This window comes from Pan paniscus, chromosome 13 (genome assembly GCF_029289425.2).
Source record: "Pan paniscus chromosome 13, NHGRI_mPanPan1-v2.0_pri, whole genome shotgun sequence".
Classification (NCBI taxonomy): Eukaryota; Metazoa; Chordata; class Mammalia; order Primates; family Hominidae; genus Pan; species Pan paniscus.
The window spans coordinates 44,399,197-44,416,422 of NC_073262.2; the positions used below are offsets into that span (position 1 = coordinate 44,399,197).

General features: G+C 36.8%; 1 protein-coding gene and 1 non-coding gene across 3 annotated transcripts in view; both read right to left on the reverse strand.

Annotated features, from left to right (window-relative positions):
* The window catches only part of LOC100996057 (POTE ankyrin domain family member E), a 60,494-nt gene that overhangs the window by 26,834 nt on the left and 16,434 nt on the right, over positions 1-17,226 (reverse strand). For both annotated transcript variants that reach the window (XM_063595354.1, XM_055109357.2), the window contains 6 exons: positions 16,204-16,310; positions 14,754-14,891; positions 12,241-12,311; positions 6,346-6,416; positions 4,917-4,961; positions 3,714-3,880 (listed from right to left, as the gene is read on the reverse strand). In XM_063595354.1, coding sequence (XP_063451424.1) covers positions 3,714-3,880; positions 4,917-4,961; positions 6,346-6,416; positions 12,241-12,311; positions 14,754-14,891; positions 16,204-16,310 — 599 coding nt within the window. The remainder of the gene's footprint in view (positions 1-3,713; positions 3,881-4,916; positions 4,962-6,345; positions 6,417-12,240; positions 12,312-14,753; positions 14,892-16,203; positions 16,311-17,226) is intronic.
* On the reverse strand, positions 13,419-13,525 carry LOC117979523 (U6 spliceosomal RNA). The gene has a single exon (XR_004670404.1). It is a non-coding gene; the product is annotated as a U6 spliceosomal RNA (small nuclear RNA).

Below are 17,226 nucleotides of genomic sequence, written 5' to 3' on the forward strand. Positions count from 1 at the left end.
AGATGATAAATCACTTTGTTTCATTGAACCTTGCCTTGATTACCTTAGAGAGCATTCCTTGTATGCTCCCAATTGCATCTTAAGCATGATGCGTCTGGGTAGTACACGGTTCTTCCTCAGAAAGTGGATGTTCCTTAACGTGTTTCTTTTTACCCTTTGTCTTCTTCTTCTTAGAAAGGCGGTTTTAAATAAAGAACTGAAGGAATGGAAAGAGTTAAGCTAGGAGGATATCTGGGGGAAAAGCATCCCAGACACAGGGAACTGCCAAGCACAGAGGTGTGTCTGGAGTCTTTAAGCACTAGGGGTAGATACGGGATGGCAAGAATTCAGTGTGGCTGAAGCAGAGCAAGGGAGATAACTTTGACCCATACTCAGAGTGAAAAGGAGGCAATCAGAAGTGCTGGGGCAGAGGAATGACACAATTTGACTTATGTTTTAAATTCATCCACTGAGTTAAGAATTGATGAAAAGGGAAGTTTTTAAAAGCCAGGATGATCAATTCCCAGTCTATGACACTCATCTAGACTGCAGATGACAGTGGCTCAGATGTACAAGATATGACTGGCTTCTGGACATATTCTTCAGGTAGACCTGACAAGATTTACTGAAAGATTAGATATGAGGTGTCAGAGGGACAGATGAGTCAAGAATGACACTGACATTTTTGGCACAGCAATTGGAAGAGTTGCCCTTAACCAAAGTAGGAAAGACTACATGAGGTGTAGATTTCAGGAAGGACATCAGTAGCCCAATTTTGGATCTGACAAGTGTGTGATACCCAATAACTAACCAAATAGAGACGTCAAGTAGGCAGGCTGATATAGAAATCTGGAATTAAGGAGAGAGATCTGAGCTGGAGACATACATCTGGAAATCACTAGTATATACACAATAGAAAAAGTCACGAGGGGCCGGGTGCAGTGGCTCACACCTGTAATCCCAACACTTTGTGAGGCCAAGGCAGACAGATCACCTGAGGTCAGGAGTTTGAGACCAGGCTGGCCAACATGGGGAAATGCTGTTTCTACTAAAAATACAAAAATTAGCCAGGCATGGTGGCACACACCTGTAATGCCAGCTACTCAGGAGGCTGAGGCAGGAGAATCACTTAAACCCAAGAGGCAGAAGTTGTAGTGAGCTGAGATCACACCACTGAACTCCAGCCTGGGGGACAGAGTCAAACTCCATCTCAAAAAAAGAAAAAGAAAAAGTCAGGAGAAAGAAGATTGAGGACTGAGCCCTGGGAAACAACAATGTCCAAAAGGAGAAAGATGAGGAGGAGCAAGCAAAACAGACCATGATGAATGGACTAGAAATGCAGGAGGAAAAGCTTGAGGGAGTGAGGTCCTGAAAGCCAACTGAAGACGCCATTAGGGAGGAGACGCCCTCCACTGGCTCAAATATTGCTGACAGATTAAATAAAATGAGGTGTAAGAAAAAATGCATAATTTACAGAAAAAAAATTGTGATAATCTTGAGGAAAAACAATGTTGGAGGACTGCTGAAATTGAAGACGCCGGTGTGAGATTAAGAGTGAATGAAAAGAAAATTTGAGTTCGTGAGTGTGGACAGTTCTTTTAAGGACATCATGCTTAGGAGTCATGACTGAGAATGTTGTAATTTTCTTCCACAGTCATGGAAAAGTAATAGACAAATAGTTTCAAGTTTTATATAACAGGTGTAGTTTTCAAATTTTATATAACAATTATATATTTTAAAGGTTATAAAAATTATACACATGTGGCATTAAAAATGCCAGACTGAGGTGTTAAATTCTTAAAACTATAGAACTAAAAGTCGCCTTGAACATTTCTAGATTACACATAAGCTGATTATCATTTTATTCATGCTTATACATAAAGACCAAGAAATACTAAAAGTTTCAAGGAGAGTATTTCTTGCTTGATAAAATCAGCCAATTCTAGGAAAACTGATACTCATCAAATATACAAAGTAATTGATCACAGCAAAATACTGGGTTCTATTAACAGGAATAAAGTGGGAGAAATGCAGAAAATAATCTTATTTTATAAATGAAATTTTTAAAATTATATGAAGTCACTGTGGAAAAATATGGTGAGGTGAATACTGAAATATATCCTTTTTTCAAAGGAAGGATAATTTCACACATGCAGGGCACTTTTACAAATAAGAGTCACTTCACTTGCAGCACCTTCCTTTTAGCACAAGGGTCAGCAAATTAGCACCTGGGGCCAAATCCAGCCCACTGCCTGTTTTTGTAAGTCAAGTATTTTGGAACACAGCCATGCTTATTCACTTTACAGTCCATAGTGTCAGTTAGCTGGGTGTGATGTTGCACACCTGTGGTCCCAACTAGTAGAGAGGCTGAGGTGGGAGGATCACTAGAGCTCAGAAAGTCAAGACTGCAGTGAGCCATGATCACACAACTGCACTCCAGCCTGGGAAACAGAGTGAGACCCTGTCTCAAAAAAATTAATTTATATAGTCCACAAAGCCTAAAATATTTACTAACTGGCTCTTTGCAGAAAAAGCTGGCCAACTCCTGGTTTAGCAGATGAAAGATCCTTTGATATATTTTAATAAAAGTTTTACCCAATATACTGAAACGTTTATATTAAATACAGATCCCCATGTACAATCCCTTGGCAATATTCAGATTGAGGGTCCAATATTTCAGCACTCAGTCACTGACAATAAAAATTTAATAACTAGCAATCTTGTTGCTAACAAGGTACAGCGTCAATGTAGCATGTAGCTTCCATTTGCAACACAGGAAATATTACAAGAATTTTAACAAGAACTCTTAAGATGTCATCACTAATGCTTTAAATACACTTTAATTGTGAAATAATCAGTATACTCTAGATCTAACCTCACTTGTAAAAAATGGTTGCATACTACATTAATTTCTGGGTATGAAAATTGAGCTATTTCCTATTGGTAATGATTTACTTTTGATAATGATAATTTCCTATTGATAAGGATCCATCTTTTTGATATAATAATGCCGTAATAAATGTCCCTATACATAAGTATATATGTAACAAATCTACACAAATATCCTTTACATATATTATATATCCTTATTGTTATACATGTGTTTGTGAATATGCTACTAAATTAATGTTCAAAATGTATTTACCACCAGTGTATGAAATGTCTTTTACAATGAAACCATTTCTTTTGCAGCAACACAGATGGAGCTGGAGGCCATTATCCTAAGCAAACTAATGCAGGAACAGAAAACCAAATGCCACATGTTCTTACTCATTAGTGGGAACTAAATAATGAGAACTCATGGACACAAAGAGGAGACTAACAGGCACCAGGGTCTACTTGAAGGTGGAGCGTCGCAGGGGGGAGATGACCAAAAAACTAACTTTTGGTGTTTTGCTTATTATGTGGCTGATGAAATAATCTGCAGTCCAAATCTCCATGATACACTTTACCTATATAATAACCCTGCACATGTACCCCTGAAACTAAAAGAAAAGTTCACTAAAAAGAAAATGCCTTTTCCCTCACATTTGCCAATACTGGTTATTTTTCAAATAAATTAATGACTAGAAAAATGGTAACTCATTGTTCGCTGATTTTCATTTTTCTGATTAACGGGCAAGGCTGAATATCCTAGTAAAACTATAAAATTTGTTCATCATGAATATTAGCCCAAATTAGGGTTAGTTTGACAGCACATAGTTATCTCCTGTTCAATGTTGCCATAGGCTTACCTGTGATACTCTTCACTTTCGTTGTCAGGAAATTGCTGATTTTCAGGTGTTCTGCTCTTCCTTTGAGGAATTAATCCATCATCACCATTGCCAGCAGTGACACCATTAGTCAGGTTTTCTAGTAATCCCACATTATTACTTTCATGCTTCTTCATTTCTTCTTCAACCTTGAGTGGGATATTAAGGATAGTTATCACTTTATTGAATAAAAAGAACCTTTTTAATTGATTCTATCAATTGACTCAGTTTGTCATTATTTTAGTCATTAAAAATATTTCACACTTAAATTTGATCATATATATAGAAATATTATCATATAACTTTAAGATGTAATTATCATATCATTAATATATCACAGAAATTTTTGTAAAGTTTGCTTCATTTCTGTTTCAATGAATGAAACAGAATTTTCCAAAATTCAAAAAGGGCCCTCCTTCGTTTTGTGCTTTTATTCTCAATCACTCTTCAGAATCTTATGTATGTATTTACCCCATTTGACTCATGGGAACACACAAATAAAAAGACAAAGATGCAAAATGTGTCTTCTGTCTTTACCACCTAGATTTTACATTAAACAGTCAGATTCAGAGGATGACACACTGTGTGGCTTCAGGAATAGAAAGGAAGTTTGCCCTTTTCTGCGCTAAGATATTCTTCTCCCCCACTGCCTTTGAGCATTCTTTTTTCATTTGGTTGCTGGGATATCAAAAACATGATGGTGCTCACTGAAAATGGGAGCCAAAGTTTGCCACAACACAAGAAGCAGAGTGAAACTGCTGACGTGCAAGCATGGAATTCCAGAAAATGAGATGCTCCCCAAATTTCACATTGAATAGCCATACAATTTTCTAGCTGGAAGATACACAGAATAAGAAGCTATCTTCTTTAGCCACATTATCTATTGATAATCAGACTAAAACCAAGAAAGATAAAATGATTGGTCCAAAGCTCCTAAAGTGGCATTACCTAGCATTTTATAGCACCATTCAGGATTGTTCCATAATAATCAAAGAATATCTCTAGGGTTTGTATCTCTTGAAAACTCAATGTACAGAATTCTTTCTGAGTTAAATATTAACTTTTTCACTGATGATTTATGCTACTTACATGATAGGATCATGTATGCCTACACTTACTACATTTTGTTAAACAACATAATGTAAAAATCTAATTCAACAGAAACATTTGAATATGAAGGTATACCTCTCTATCACCATCCTTATTTATTTCTGGTTCTTGAGACATTTTCTGCAGAGGCAAAAACAAAAGGTTAATTTGCTTGTTGTGTTTCTGTGATGTCTCCTCTTTTGGAGTGCATGTTTTAAAAAAATTTTATTCTTAACTAATCAAGTATGGACGATGAAAAATTAGAAAATAATTAAAATTAAAATTTAACTGTTAAATAAATAATTAAAATTAACAATTAACTTTTTAATCTATGTTTAGCTACTGCCACATTACTGGCTTCTGACTAACATGTGAAAAATAATTCACCTTAGCCCAAGGAAGAAAAAAAACGTGAACCAGCAAACTTAACTTGGTCACCATTTGTTTGGACTAAACTTAATTTGTTATGTGTTAAATCTACCAAAAATGAATCAGCAGATGATTTATAGTGTTCCAAAACCTTCCTCACTTGAAAAGAGTTTACCTCATGAAACCCTAACTAGTGAGCCCCTACAGTGCACTGAAGTGCTTTTCTAAAAGATTCCTAACTGGATTGTAGGCACCATTTAAATTATTAGGAGCTGAAATCAACACCAAACAGAAAGAGATGCAAATTCTCAAATTTTAATTGAGATTATATACTGTCATATGATAGTGTTATGTATCCAGATTATCTGCTTAAGTCCAGTTCTAATATATTCTAATGTGTACTAATTACAGTGGATAAAGATTGTTTAATAATATGTACTAATTTTCTGCAACTGAAATAAATTAGAATGTTATTGTGTTTGTGCACTAACACCAAAAGGTTCCATTCTGCAAGATATGATTCTTGTAATAGGCAGCTGTGTTGCTTTTACGACCTGGTTCCCTCCCTGAACAGAAACGCTGAGGTCAACGAGAGACCATAAGGCAGAATATATTTTTAACCTTGGTATCAGTGACTGACAATATAAAACTGCAGATTTTCAATCACTGGCCATGATTACTCCTTAACCATGAATCCAGCTCAGGGACCATCAGAGTTACATTGTTCATAATTCTATTGCTTAATAACATAATCCAATAATTAATGTACCTTCTTCATCATGTTCGGGTGTTGTAAAAATAAAAGAACAAAGTTCTGAAATTTGTTTTTGCCTCTATTCCAAAAGGAAAGATTAGCTATAAGCTAATCAAAAAGGCAGATGAGAGTATTTTAAATAAAAATATTATAAGAGTATTTTAAATTTTATAGTGGTTATGTTTTTTAAGTTAAATATCAAATGTTAAATTAGAATCCATTCTTCTGTTGAGATTACTGAATTTATTAAAATAAATTTTAACAATCTATTTAAAAATTCTTTAAAAAATCTATTGATTCTCAAAACCTAGTCTGAAAGGTAATTTCATTTGGACTATCTAATATTATTAAAGCAAAGAAAACAACATTAAATCAAAAATTTAAATTTAAAATTTTCCATGCCTCTGGCTGGCTATTTTCACTGCCTTTGAACCTTTGTGACTCTTCCTCTGATGTCAGCTTTAAGTCTTGTTCTGTTGAGAAATCCATATATTCAGTTAAAATGAACCACTTAGAACAGTTAAAAACTATTGCCTTTATAAAAATAGATTTAAGACAACATTTTATTTCATAAATTGAGTGTTTAGTTTTTCATGAAATAGTTATTTAGGAAATAATTCTCCCAAACTTCAACAAACCACTTGGGGAGACACCTGATGTCATTCACTCACAAATTCATCCACCCAACATAAATGAACAAAACCACCAGAAACACAACTTTAAAATAGAGTAGAAGCATATAAGGTAACACAGTATGTTGTTCTCCACTTCCTAATAGTGAAGCAGTAAATGTAAAGAAAAGGAAATTTAGTTTTAAAGAGAAACAAGTTTTCCTGCACTTAGCTACTCTGACTCTAAGGATAGTAACAAGCAGGGCCCAGGAAAGGTCGTGGTGACCCTGCCTGAGAAGCCAGAGCCCACAGGTATGGGCTCCAGACATCCCAGAGCAAGGTTAAGAAAACAAAATCCTTTACTGTCTCCCCTTCCCCTCAGCATTCATTCAGAGCTGTTTTTACAAATGCATATTATTTGCAAGTTCCTGTTGTCCTTCAATGCAGCTGCAAGGTCATAAGCTATGCTGAGGTTGCAAAACTGTCACTATATGATTAACTGCCTTTGTTCTGCTTCTGTAAGCTTGCCTACATAAGCCAAGCCCTGTCTTTGTTCAGGGCTCAGCTTTCGGATGCAAATCCGCTGAGCTGGTGTGAACCAAAATGAAATCCTCCTGTTTCACCCACTTGGTCTCTCCTGCCTCCTGTTTTCTGCAACAATAGTACCTTACAAATGATTTCAAAAATTACTACTGACACCTTTATTAGTGTACAATGTCTTCCCAATATCTAAAATGTTTCCCTCCACTATTCTGACATATTTATTTTCATTTTCTTTCTTTCTTTTTTTTTTTTTTTTTTGAGCCAGGGTCTTGCTCTGTCACCAGGCTGGAGTGCAGTGGTGCAATCTCAGCTCACTGCAACCTCTGACACTCCCTGGTTCAAGTGATCCTCCTGTCTCAGTCTCCGGAGAAGCTGGGATTACAGGCATGTACCATCATGCCCAGCTAATTTTCGTCTTTTTGGTAGAGACGGGGTTTCACCATTGGCCATGATGGTCCTGATATTTTGACCTTGTGATCTGCCTGCTTCAGCCTCCCAAAATGCTGGGATTAGAGGTGTGAGCCACCACACTTGTCCTTATTTTTATCTTTTAAAACAATGCTATGAGAACGTCTTCCTTGATTCTGCATGTCTTTCCCCAGATAAACAGGTACCTCCTTCTTTGAGGCTGCCTTAGTACTTCACTGATTTTTCTACTGCATCTTTACCACCTGAACTGTACATTATTCCTCCACATGACTGTCCCGTCTGCTCCAAGACTGCAGAGGACAGTCTTGCGCATCATCTTACTCACATTTTACTCAGAAATTTCTTATTGAGTCCTGCTAAATACATGCTAGGCATTAGGGTTTAAAAAGAATTAAAATAAAGCATGTCAGGGATGACTTTTCTAGAAAACATGCCCAAGCAGAGACTTAAATATTGAGACTAGCCAGATTAAAAGGGGTAGAGGGCAGGAAAGGGTGACGGCATGCCACGCAGCAGCAAGAGCAGGAGCGAGGCCTGAAAGAGTGAAAGTATTTGCCTACAATAGAAGGATGAGTGAGTAGGGCATTGCCAGCAACTCAGTAATGCCAGAGAAAGGGCACACAGGGAAAAGGCCTAAAGATGGAGAGTGGGGCAGAAGTCAGATTATGAAAGCCTTATGTGTAATTTTAAGATGCCTGGACATTAATGTTCAAGAGTGGTCCCTGATCCTATCTGCATTTAGATATAGATCACTTTAAATGCCAAAACCAATATTCCTAGTGAACCATTATTCATTAAGACAAGGTGACAGATAGCTCATGTGGACACAGCTGAGATGATACTATGTAGCAAATTCTCAGTAATTCTCATGAACACTTGGAAAGTCAATTCTATAAGAAGTCAGAGAAATTATAATAAATCACTTAATACTTGGTTTGGGAAGGTGCTTTCTAAAGTTATAGTGCCTATGAATTTAACTAATAATTGTGAATTTAGAGCTGTGACAATAAAGCAAAGAAACCACATTGTGTTTGAGTCAGCAATCTTTAGATTTCTATCCAGTCTTCCTACCCAGTCCGTAAATTCTAACTATAATCCTGGTACTCACTCTGAAGTTTATGTTAAATACTAGCCTATACAAAAAACACTCTTTCTCTTTTTTCATTTTGTTATTTATATATTGCTTTGTTTAAAGAAAGAACACAAAAATGCCCTGCTAAAGGGATTCTGTTTGGTTGCAGGCTGCAAGCGGGGAAAAAATCAAAGTGTATTTTGCCGAAAATGATTATTTAGAAGTCAGAACTATGACATGAAGTCAAGCAGGGCACTCTAGGACTGAATTTGCTGTGCTGCCTTCATATGCTCCTTGCTCGCTCTTTTCTGGCAGCTGTGACTCACACAGGTCATGGAGAGTATCATTCCCTAAAAGGAACAACTCCGATATTCATCTTTATCCATTAAGTTCATCTGTCCCATTCTATGTCTGTGGATGCTAACTTCTGATCATTGATGGTGATACACATGGACATTTATCATCAACTTCCAGATTCTTGGATCTTTGACAAGTCTTATTAGTGAGAGTCAAACTAGTAGGATGTGAGTTATAAATGCTGGTTATCCAATTACCTACTCAAAATATCCTACATGAATTTTCCATTAAACGTGCATAGAAAAACATTAGTCATTCCTGCTGACCTGCTGCTCTTTGCTCTTCGGTATTCACCAGAAAATTTCCTCCTTCGTCCTCACATCCAGGTTAAATACTACTGTACAACCTGGAAACCTGTAAATTATCTGACATTTCTCTCTGTCCCCCAAGCCTTTCTCATTCAATTATCACTAAATCATATTGACGATACCTCTCTTCTGCCTCTGCTTTATATTCCCACGGCCACTGGGAACACAAACATTTACAAAATGGCTTTTATTTTTAAAAAAGCCTGCCAACTATTAATGTTATTTCTTACATGAAAAAAAATTAAGCAAAACAAATGAAAAAAGCATAACACCAAAAAAACAAAGGCCAACATATTAAAACAAGTAGTTGAGATTCCTAACTTTATGTATTTCACTAAGGACGGGTGAAAACCTTGTAATACATTCATGCTACTCCAAGGATGTATGACAAGGAAACTATAGCTGACTACTGCAAAAACTTCCTTTGTCTCCTGGTTTCTTTACATGGTAAAGAACCTTCCATCAATCCCAGCAAACTATAGGCAACAGGCCAAATCCAATCTGCATTATGGTTTTGTAAATAAAGTTTTATAGGAGCTCAGTCATGCCTGTTTGCTTACATACAATCATGGTGGCTTTCACACTATAACAGCAGACAACAGCAGGGTTAAGTAGATATGACAGAGACCACATAGTCTAAAATATTTCCCACCTGGCCATTTACAGAAAAAGCTTGCTAACCCGTTTTACACCATAACCAGAATGCCTTAATACTCAAATTTAATCTTGTGACTCCCCTGCTCAAATTTCTCCAATGAGCCCCTCCAGCACACATTGTTGGCTCCCTATCAATAGCCATTCCTTATTCTTTTTTGAAGAAGAAATCCAAGTCTATTGGGATATTTAATATCCCAATCCCCCTCCTCAGCCTCAGAAACAGAAATGTTTATTCTAAGCTAATCAGGTATTTACCTTCCCAGTGCCTGGTTTGGGAATAAGCATGTGGTGTGACCCAGCCAGTGAAATGTTACAGGAAGCCCCTTGCATGCTTCTAAGTTTTCTCCCTGTTTAAAAGACACATGTGAAGAAAAGCAGCCCTTGCGATGTTGTGTTGTGAGAACAAGATGTTTGGAGCTGCTGCGGATTAGCCAACCATGAAAGGAGACGTGAATAAAACACTGTCAACAGCACAGCTGAAAGAGGGAAAAGTGGGATCCTAGGATATCAATGAACAACCAAAACAACTCTAGTTCCTACTGTTTTAGCCACTGCTCATCTAGTATTTGCAGTCCAAAGCATTCTACCCAGTAAATTTCCCATGGCACACAGGATAAGACCTACTCATCTCTATAGTATTAAAAAGTCTATCATAAACTTGCCTTAGCTAAGTATTCACCTCATTCCCAACCTCTCGTATCACACACTTTTGGTACTAGCAAAAGTGAACTGCTCAGAAACCCTGCCATGTTCACTCAAGCATCTTGTCTTTTGCACTTGCTGCTCTTCCTCCCCAACAGGCAATCTCATTAGATGTTCCTTCTGGCAAACACACGACCTCGCTGCATGTTCCTTCTGCCAAACATTCTTCTTCTGCTTCTTTACCTAGAAAAATTCTTCTCTCTCTGCATGCTTACCTTAAATCACACCTACTTTTTTCCAAAACTTTCATTCCTCATATGTCTGGCACATAATCAATATATAATAAATCATAATTATAAGCTTCCAGTGGGCATCTAGCACACAGTAAGCACTGAATAAAGTAGTAAAATAATGAAAATGACAATGATAACAAAAAGCTCCTGTCTGTATTTTTAATTGTTTGTGGTCTATAGCATTAGAAAAATGGTTACTATCTAAAAGACATTTGATAGTTATATGTTAAGTGGACAAGTGAAAACATAAATAGAAATGTTTTCTTTGTAAATTCTGTTGAAAAAGCACAGAAATGAAATGGAGACAGCTCTATTATGAGCACCTTAAAGATCAAAACTACCTCTATTCCATCTTTGTCTCCTGCAACTTATAAAACCTAACTTACAAAAGCTCTTTGATAAATAGATGGCTAAATTAAAGGTGTCCTCATACAGTTTGGACTATATAATGTATTAGGTGTCCACAACCAGGTAGCATACTAGCATTTTTGTTAGTGTGAAACGTTTTTCTGCTTTTATTATAATCTGCTGAGCCTAGAGTTGGGCAATTTGTATATTTATTATGACAATCTTTTGGCAAATGGTAGCAGAGCATCTTGTCCTAACAAAATTACTGTTATGATGACAATTAACCAGCAGGTAGAAGAACACATCTTGTTCCAACAAAGTAAATATATCTCTTTCCAACTTCAAATGAGGAGGAATGAAGTCAATAATAGTGAGACCTTATTGGGACAAGCATATGTAACATGACTTGTGCTTCAGTGTTCTTTTGTGATCAAAAATTCCTTACTTTTACTTTTTTATCTATGGTAGGACCACGCAGAGCAGGGGTCCTCAACTCCCAGGCCACACACTCATACCAGTCCATGGACTATTATGAACCACACCACACAGGAGGAGGTGAGCAGCAGGCAAGCCAGGGAAGCTTCATCTGTATTTACAGCCACTCCCTATGGCTCATATTACCGCCTGTACTCTGCCTCCAGTCAGATCAGTGATAGCATTAGATACTCATTGGAGCATGAACCCTGTTGTGAACTGCCCATCTGAGGGATCTAGGTTGTGTGCTTCGTATGAGAATCTAATGCCTGATGATCTGTCACTGTCTCACTCTGCCCCCAGATGAGACCATCCAGTTGCAGAAAAATAAGTTCAGAGCTTCCACGGATTCTACATTACGGTAAGTTGTGTAATTATTTCATTATATATTACAATGTGATAATAATATAAAGTAGCACAATAAATGTAACATGATTGAATAATCCTGAAACCATTCCCACCTTCCCCCAGCCCATGGAAAAATTGTCTTCCACAAAACCGGTCCCTGGTGTCAAAAAGGTTGGGGACAACTGACTAAAGTAATTCACTATCACAAGTCTTACCTGGATTGCTGTTTTCAGAAGAGATTTTTAGCATCTGTTTTTCTTTGTAGTCAGAAAGTAACTGGCAAATTCTATGTATAAAAATGTAATAAACCAAATTACTATTTTAATACTGATATAAAAAAATACTTACCAAATGTAGAATTATTAAGAGTATTTCAAACAATATCAGAATATCAGAACTTAATAGTATTATCCCATCCACTTATGAGTACATTCTACAAACTTCTCTTTAAGCTTCTAATTAAAGAAGAAAAAAATGTAAGGTGAAATACTCATAAATCGAGGGCACTGTGACCCAGTAAATTAGCTAGCATTAGCATGACATACTAGAAAGTGTCCCAACTCTGCATAAGTCCTAGCTCCATAATGAACAGCTATTTGTTCTTGGACAACTTGCTTCTCTTAGGCTCAATGTCTTCTTCAACAAAGTGAGGACTTTGCTGCCTTATTTCACTAGGTTGTTATAAAGATTTAACGAGATAACATTTTTTAAATGCTCAGAGAAATAGTAAAGCAATGGAATAATCTGTTCCTAAACTTTATGACTGAAATTATCTTAGAATCCCAAATAAAACCCAATGCGTATTTTGTTCATAGGTTCTAATATGCAAACGTTGTAGTTTTCAGAAAATGTTATTAAGTCCTAATTTTGCTTCTCAGTTGTCCTACTCTTTATGGCTTATAATTCAGGGCATCTCAACTATGTCATAGTTTATAACTAAATTTATTCATAAATATCTCATTAAAGTAGATAATGTGATTGTCCACTATTACGGAGTTGATCAATCATGCCAAGGGCAGAAAAACCAATGGATGTTAAGACCTGACTTGGACCAACGATCCTTCTCTACAGACTCAAACTCTCAGCCAGTAGATGTCTGTTAGGATAATGCTTTATATTGATGTTCAATTCCAGCTGACATGGGAGACCAAAAGTCTACTTTTATTTTTTTTTAGTTTCCACGGAGAAGTAGCAAGCTGACATTCTGTCATTTTCGACATACATACTAACAATATATTTTGCACCGAACATGTTATTCAGGTCTAAGTCATCTCATAGACCATCTTACATGACTATTTTTGCAGCACAAATCACAATTTCAATATTTTGGTGGCACCCATTTTGCTTTGATTCACACTATTTCCTTAGAGCTAGTCAGCAAATAGTCAAATGACCTTCCAGTGACTGCTTCAAAGATTTGTGCTGCCTACTTATGCAGAAGCCATGCTAACTTTCCCCGTATTGTTCCAATTTTAGGATATGTGCCGCCGAAGCAAGCACAAAGCCCTACTTTTACACATGATTAGTGATGAGTCATGGACAAGGCTTGGCTCTGTTAAGTCCAACTAACCTACTTGAGATTCTGAGAATTCTCTTCAATGGCTTCCTGTGAGCTAGAATTTGAAAATATTTTAAAATCTTGAGCTAGAGATGGAAGTAGCTTGGACAATTTTCATTATCATGTAAATCCGATCACTCAAGGGGCCAACGACAGCTGGGAGCCACTGCTCAGGGCAAGGTTCATATGGGACTTTCTACTGCCCAACGTTCTATACAGGCTATAAAGGTGCCTCACAGTACAGATCTGGTAGCAAAGAGGAAACAAACACTGATCTCTTTCTGCCACATTATTTGAACCCCTCTCACCCTTTAGAACAAGCCCACCTAACATCTGCCAGAGAAAAGACCAACAGCCTCAAAGGATCTCTTACCATGAAGGTCTCAGCTAATTCCTGGCTAAGATGTGGGTTCCACATTAGGTTCTGAATATGTGGGGAAGGGTCAATTTGCTCACTTTGTGTGCGGATAAAGTCAGGATGCCCAGCGGCCAGAGCAGGGGGCTGGTGCTCTGGGAACAATGGCTGAGCATATAAGCATAAGTATGGGAATTAAAAAACATCAAAGTCACTGTATGAATCGCCATGAAGACTTGAGGGATCTGAATCTACTAATTCATCTTAAGGCAGCAGGACCAGTTTGAGTGGCCACAAAGCAGCAACAGAATCAACGGAAACAACAGAATGATTGCAATGTCTTTTTTTCTCCTCCTTCTGACTTGATAAAAGGGACTGTCTTCCTTGGATTTAGTGAACCCCTTCGGTTCTTGAAAAATTCAAGGAGTATGTAGGACATAGTCCCCAGAAGACAGTACAAGACTTTCCGCTAAACTGGACATTTCAAGACCCAAATAACTAATCAGAAAAATTAAAGATGTGACACTATTTTTTATCCCATGCATAGGTGTTACACTTGGATCAAATGAACAATGCTGGGATCTCTAAGGATAAAGATCTTAAAAGTCCTGAGATAAAGAATCCCGCACCCATTGGTACTTCTAACTTGTCTTGCTTTTTGTCTGATTTCTGGCTGATGCAGGGGACTAACTCACTGCCACGCGAAAACTACCTGAACCAAACTATGACATCTCACCTGATATGTAAGATGCAACTGTTATAATTATTTTAAACCTCAATTCAGCATTAACTAGCCTTTTAATGTAAGCACTTACACATGATGATGACTAGAAACAGCATACTCTCTGGCCGTCTGTCCAGATAGATCTTGAGAAGATACATCAATATTTTGCTCAAGTAGAAGGCTGACTATACTTGCTGATCCACAACATACAGCAAGTATGAGAGCAGTTCTAAAATGACAGAGATAGGAACTGTAATAAAGTTATTTTTAAAGCTAATTTGATATACTTTACCAATGTAACATCTTGCCTGTCTGTGCAGAATCAAACATTTACATGCACTAAAAGACATAAGCATCTTGAGTGCTCAAGTGTTCATCTTTGTAAAATACCACAAAGGTTAAAAGGAAGGGACAAAAAAAAACCCTCTTATCTCAGTGGGGTATTGCATAGCAGAAGCTACTAATTTAACATCCTTTGATGGGCAAGAAACAATGTTAGGGCCACTTATCTGAAGTGGACAAAGATTTAAGTGAAGAGTTCGTCACAGCTTCCCTAGACTGATATGCTGTAATACAAAATCAGCTAGGGGGTAAGAGAAATAAGAGCTCTCTGCATGCTGAAAGCAGTAATAATAACAATGGTAAGAATAGTAGTCATAGGAGTTTCAGTTAATGGTGCCAATAACCATGTGTTAGGCACTGAATTAAATCCTACATTTATCTTTCTTACTTATGCACAGCCAACTTTGAAGGATATATTCTCCTACTTTTCATATATGACAACACATTTGGTGGTAAATAACATCCCCAAGGTCACACACCTAGCAAGTAAGAAAGTTAGGAATTAACCCAGTCTTGTGTGAATCCAAAGCCTAGCTCTTTTCTCTTTATCACCCACCTACATCTTGCCTTCATTAAAGGAAAAGTGTATCCACTTAAAACTATCTTCACTCCCTCTCTCCATACCAATTAAAACTAAAAACACCAAAATACACTGGAAATAAAAAAGGAAAAAAGCTGTTGAACCCACAGTATGTGGGAACAGCAATTAATTGTCATGTAGGGATAAGCTAACATTAATATTCTTCAAAGAAAGCAACTTAAAGCAGAGTCATAGAAAAGACAAAAGGATTTTCAACCCCTATTTATGTTTAATACAGCATATTTAGTGGAAAAGCATGAAGACACAGAGGTTAAAAACTATTAGAAAGGGTTAAGAAGTTCAATACTGAGTCATAAAGTAAACTAAAAGTTAAAGTTCAAACTTCATAAAATTAATATGAAATGCCTTTAGCTAACATAAGATCATATAACCAAAAATGTCACATAACAAATAACATCAGTCAATATAATGAGAAGACGAATCCTACTAAAACTGTTCTTTATGTTGCCCAGTCCAAGTAATTGTTTTTCTGCCTAACTGATTTGTGTTGATACTGATCACTACATCCCAGTAAGTATACATTAATCTTTTAATTTAATATTTATGACTTGAGTGACTGCTATCCATCTAGAACACAGATTAAAAGAAAGAACTATACCTTCCATATCTATCCAGCGCATTTAAATTCGCTTTTTTCTTGATTAAAAATTTCACCACTTGCTGTTTTTGCTCATGTACACCAAGTAGCAGGGGTGTGAGGCCATGCTGTAAAACAATATAAAGCAAAAACCTATGTAATTCAAAAAAGTACATATTCCTCAACCCAAGTGGAAACTTTATATAAGATCTTATGGACTTACACGCATAGAAAGTAAATAAAATGCAGTCGCTTCCTTCTCACCCTTCTGTGCTTTCCCACATGCTGCTCCTTCCCTTGGAAACACCCCTTCTCTGCCTCACCACAGTAACTCTAATCATCTCAAAAACTCACTTGAAACATTTACTGCTTCCAAGGCTCTTTGCTTCTAACTCAGCATTTGGCATGGTGTTATTGGATGGTAATATTTTTCCCATCTAAACAAAGAGCTCCTTGAGGGCAGGGGCTGTATCTTTTGTCTCTATATCCTCAACCCTAAGATAAATTGTGTATAAAGCAAGAATCTGCATGTAAAGTATTTCTTTAGTTTCATGTTTTACCAAAAGTTCAACCTCCAACATACAACAAAAATTGCTATTAAAACTCATACTGCCCATTTGAAAAAATTTTCCAACATTTATTTAAAATCTATTTGTATTTAATTTTCCCAGATTAACTAAATCATCAGTTCATAGGACTACTGAAACTAAATTAACAGAATTCCTATCTGTATTCTTAATAACTCCATGGTTTTTAGTGTTTAAAACTGCCATTCTGATTATGCCAAAGCTCTACATACTAAAGAGACACACTGGATAGTCCATAATACAGCATCAATTGACAAAAACCGGTTTAGAATTTGCTACAATTCTAATTGAGAAAACTCTGCTCTAACGACTTACTGACCTAAGCACTTGAATGACTGAACAAAGAGACACAAAATCCTGAGAGGGCCACTCACAGCAAATTTCTAAAGACCTTCTGAATGGCAGTGAATAACTGATGGTAGGAAGGAAAAGGTATTATTTTGTAAGCTGATACATA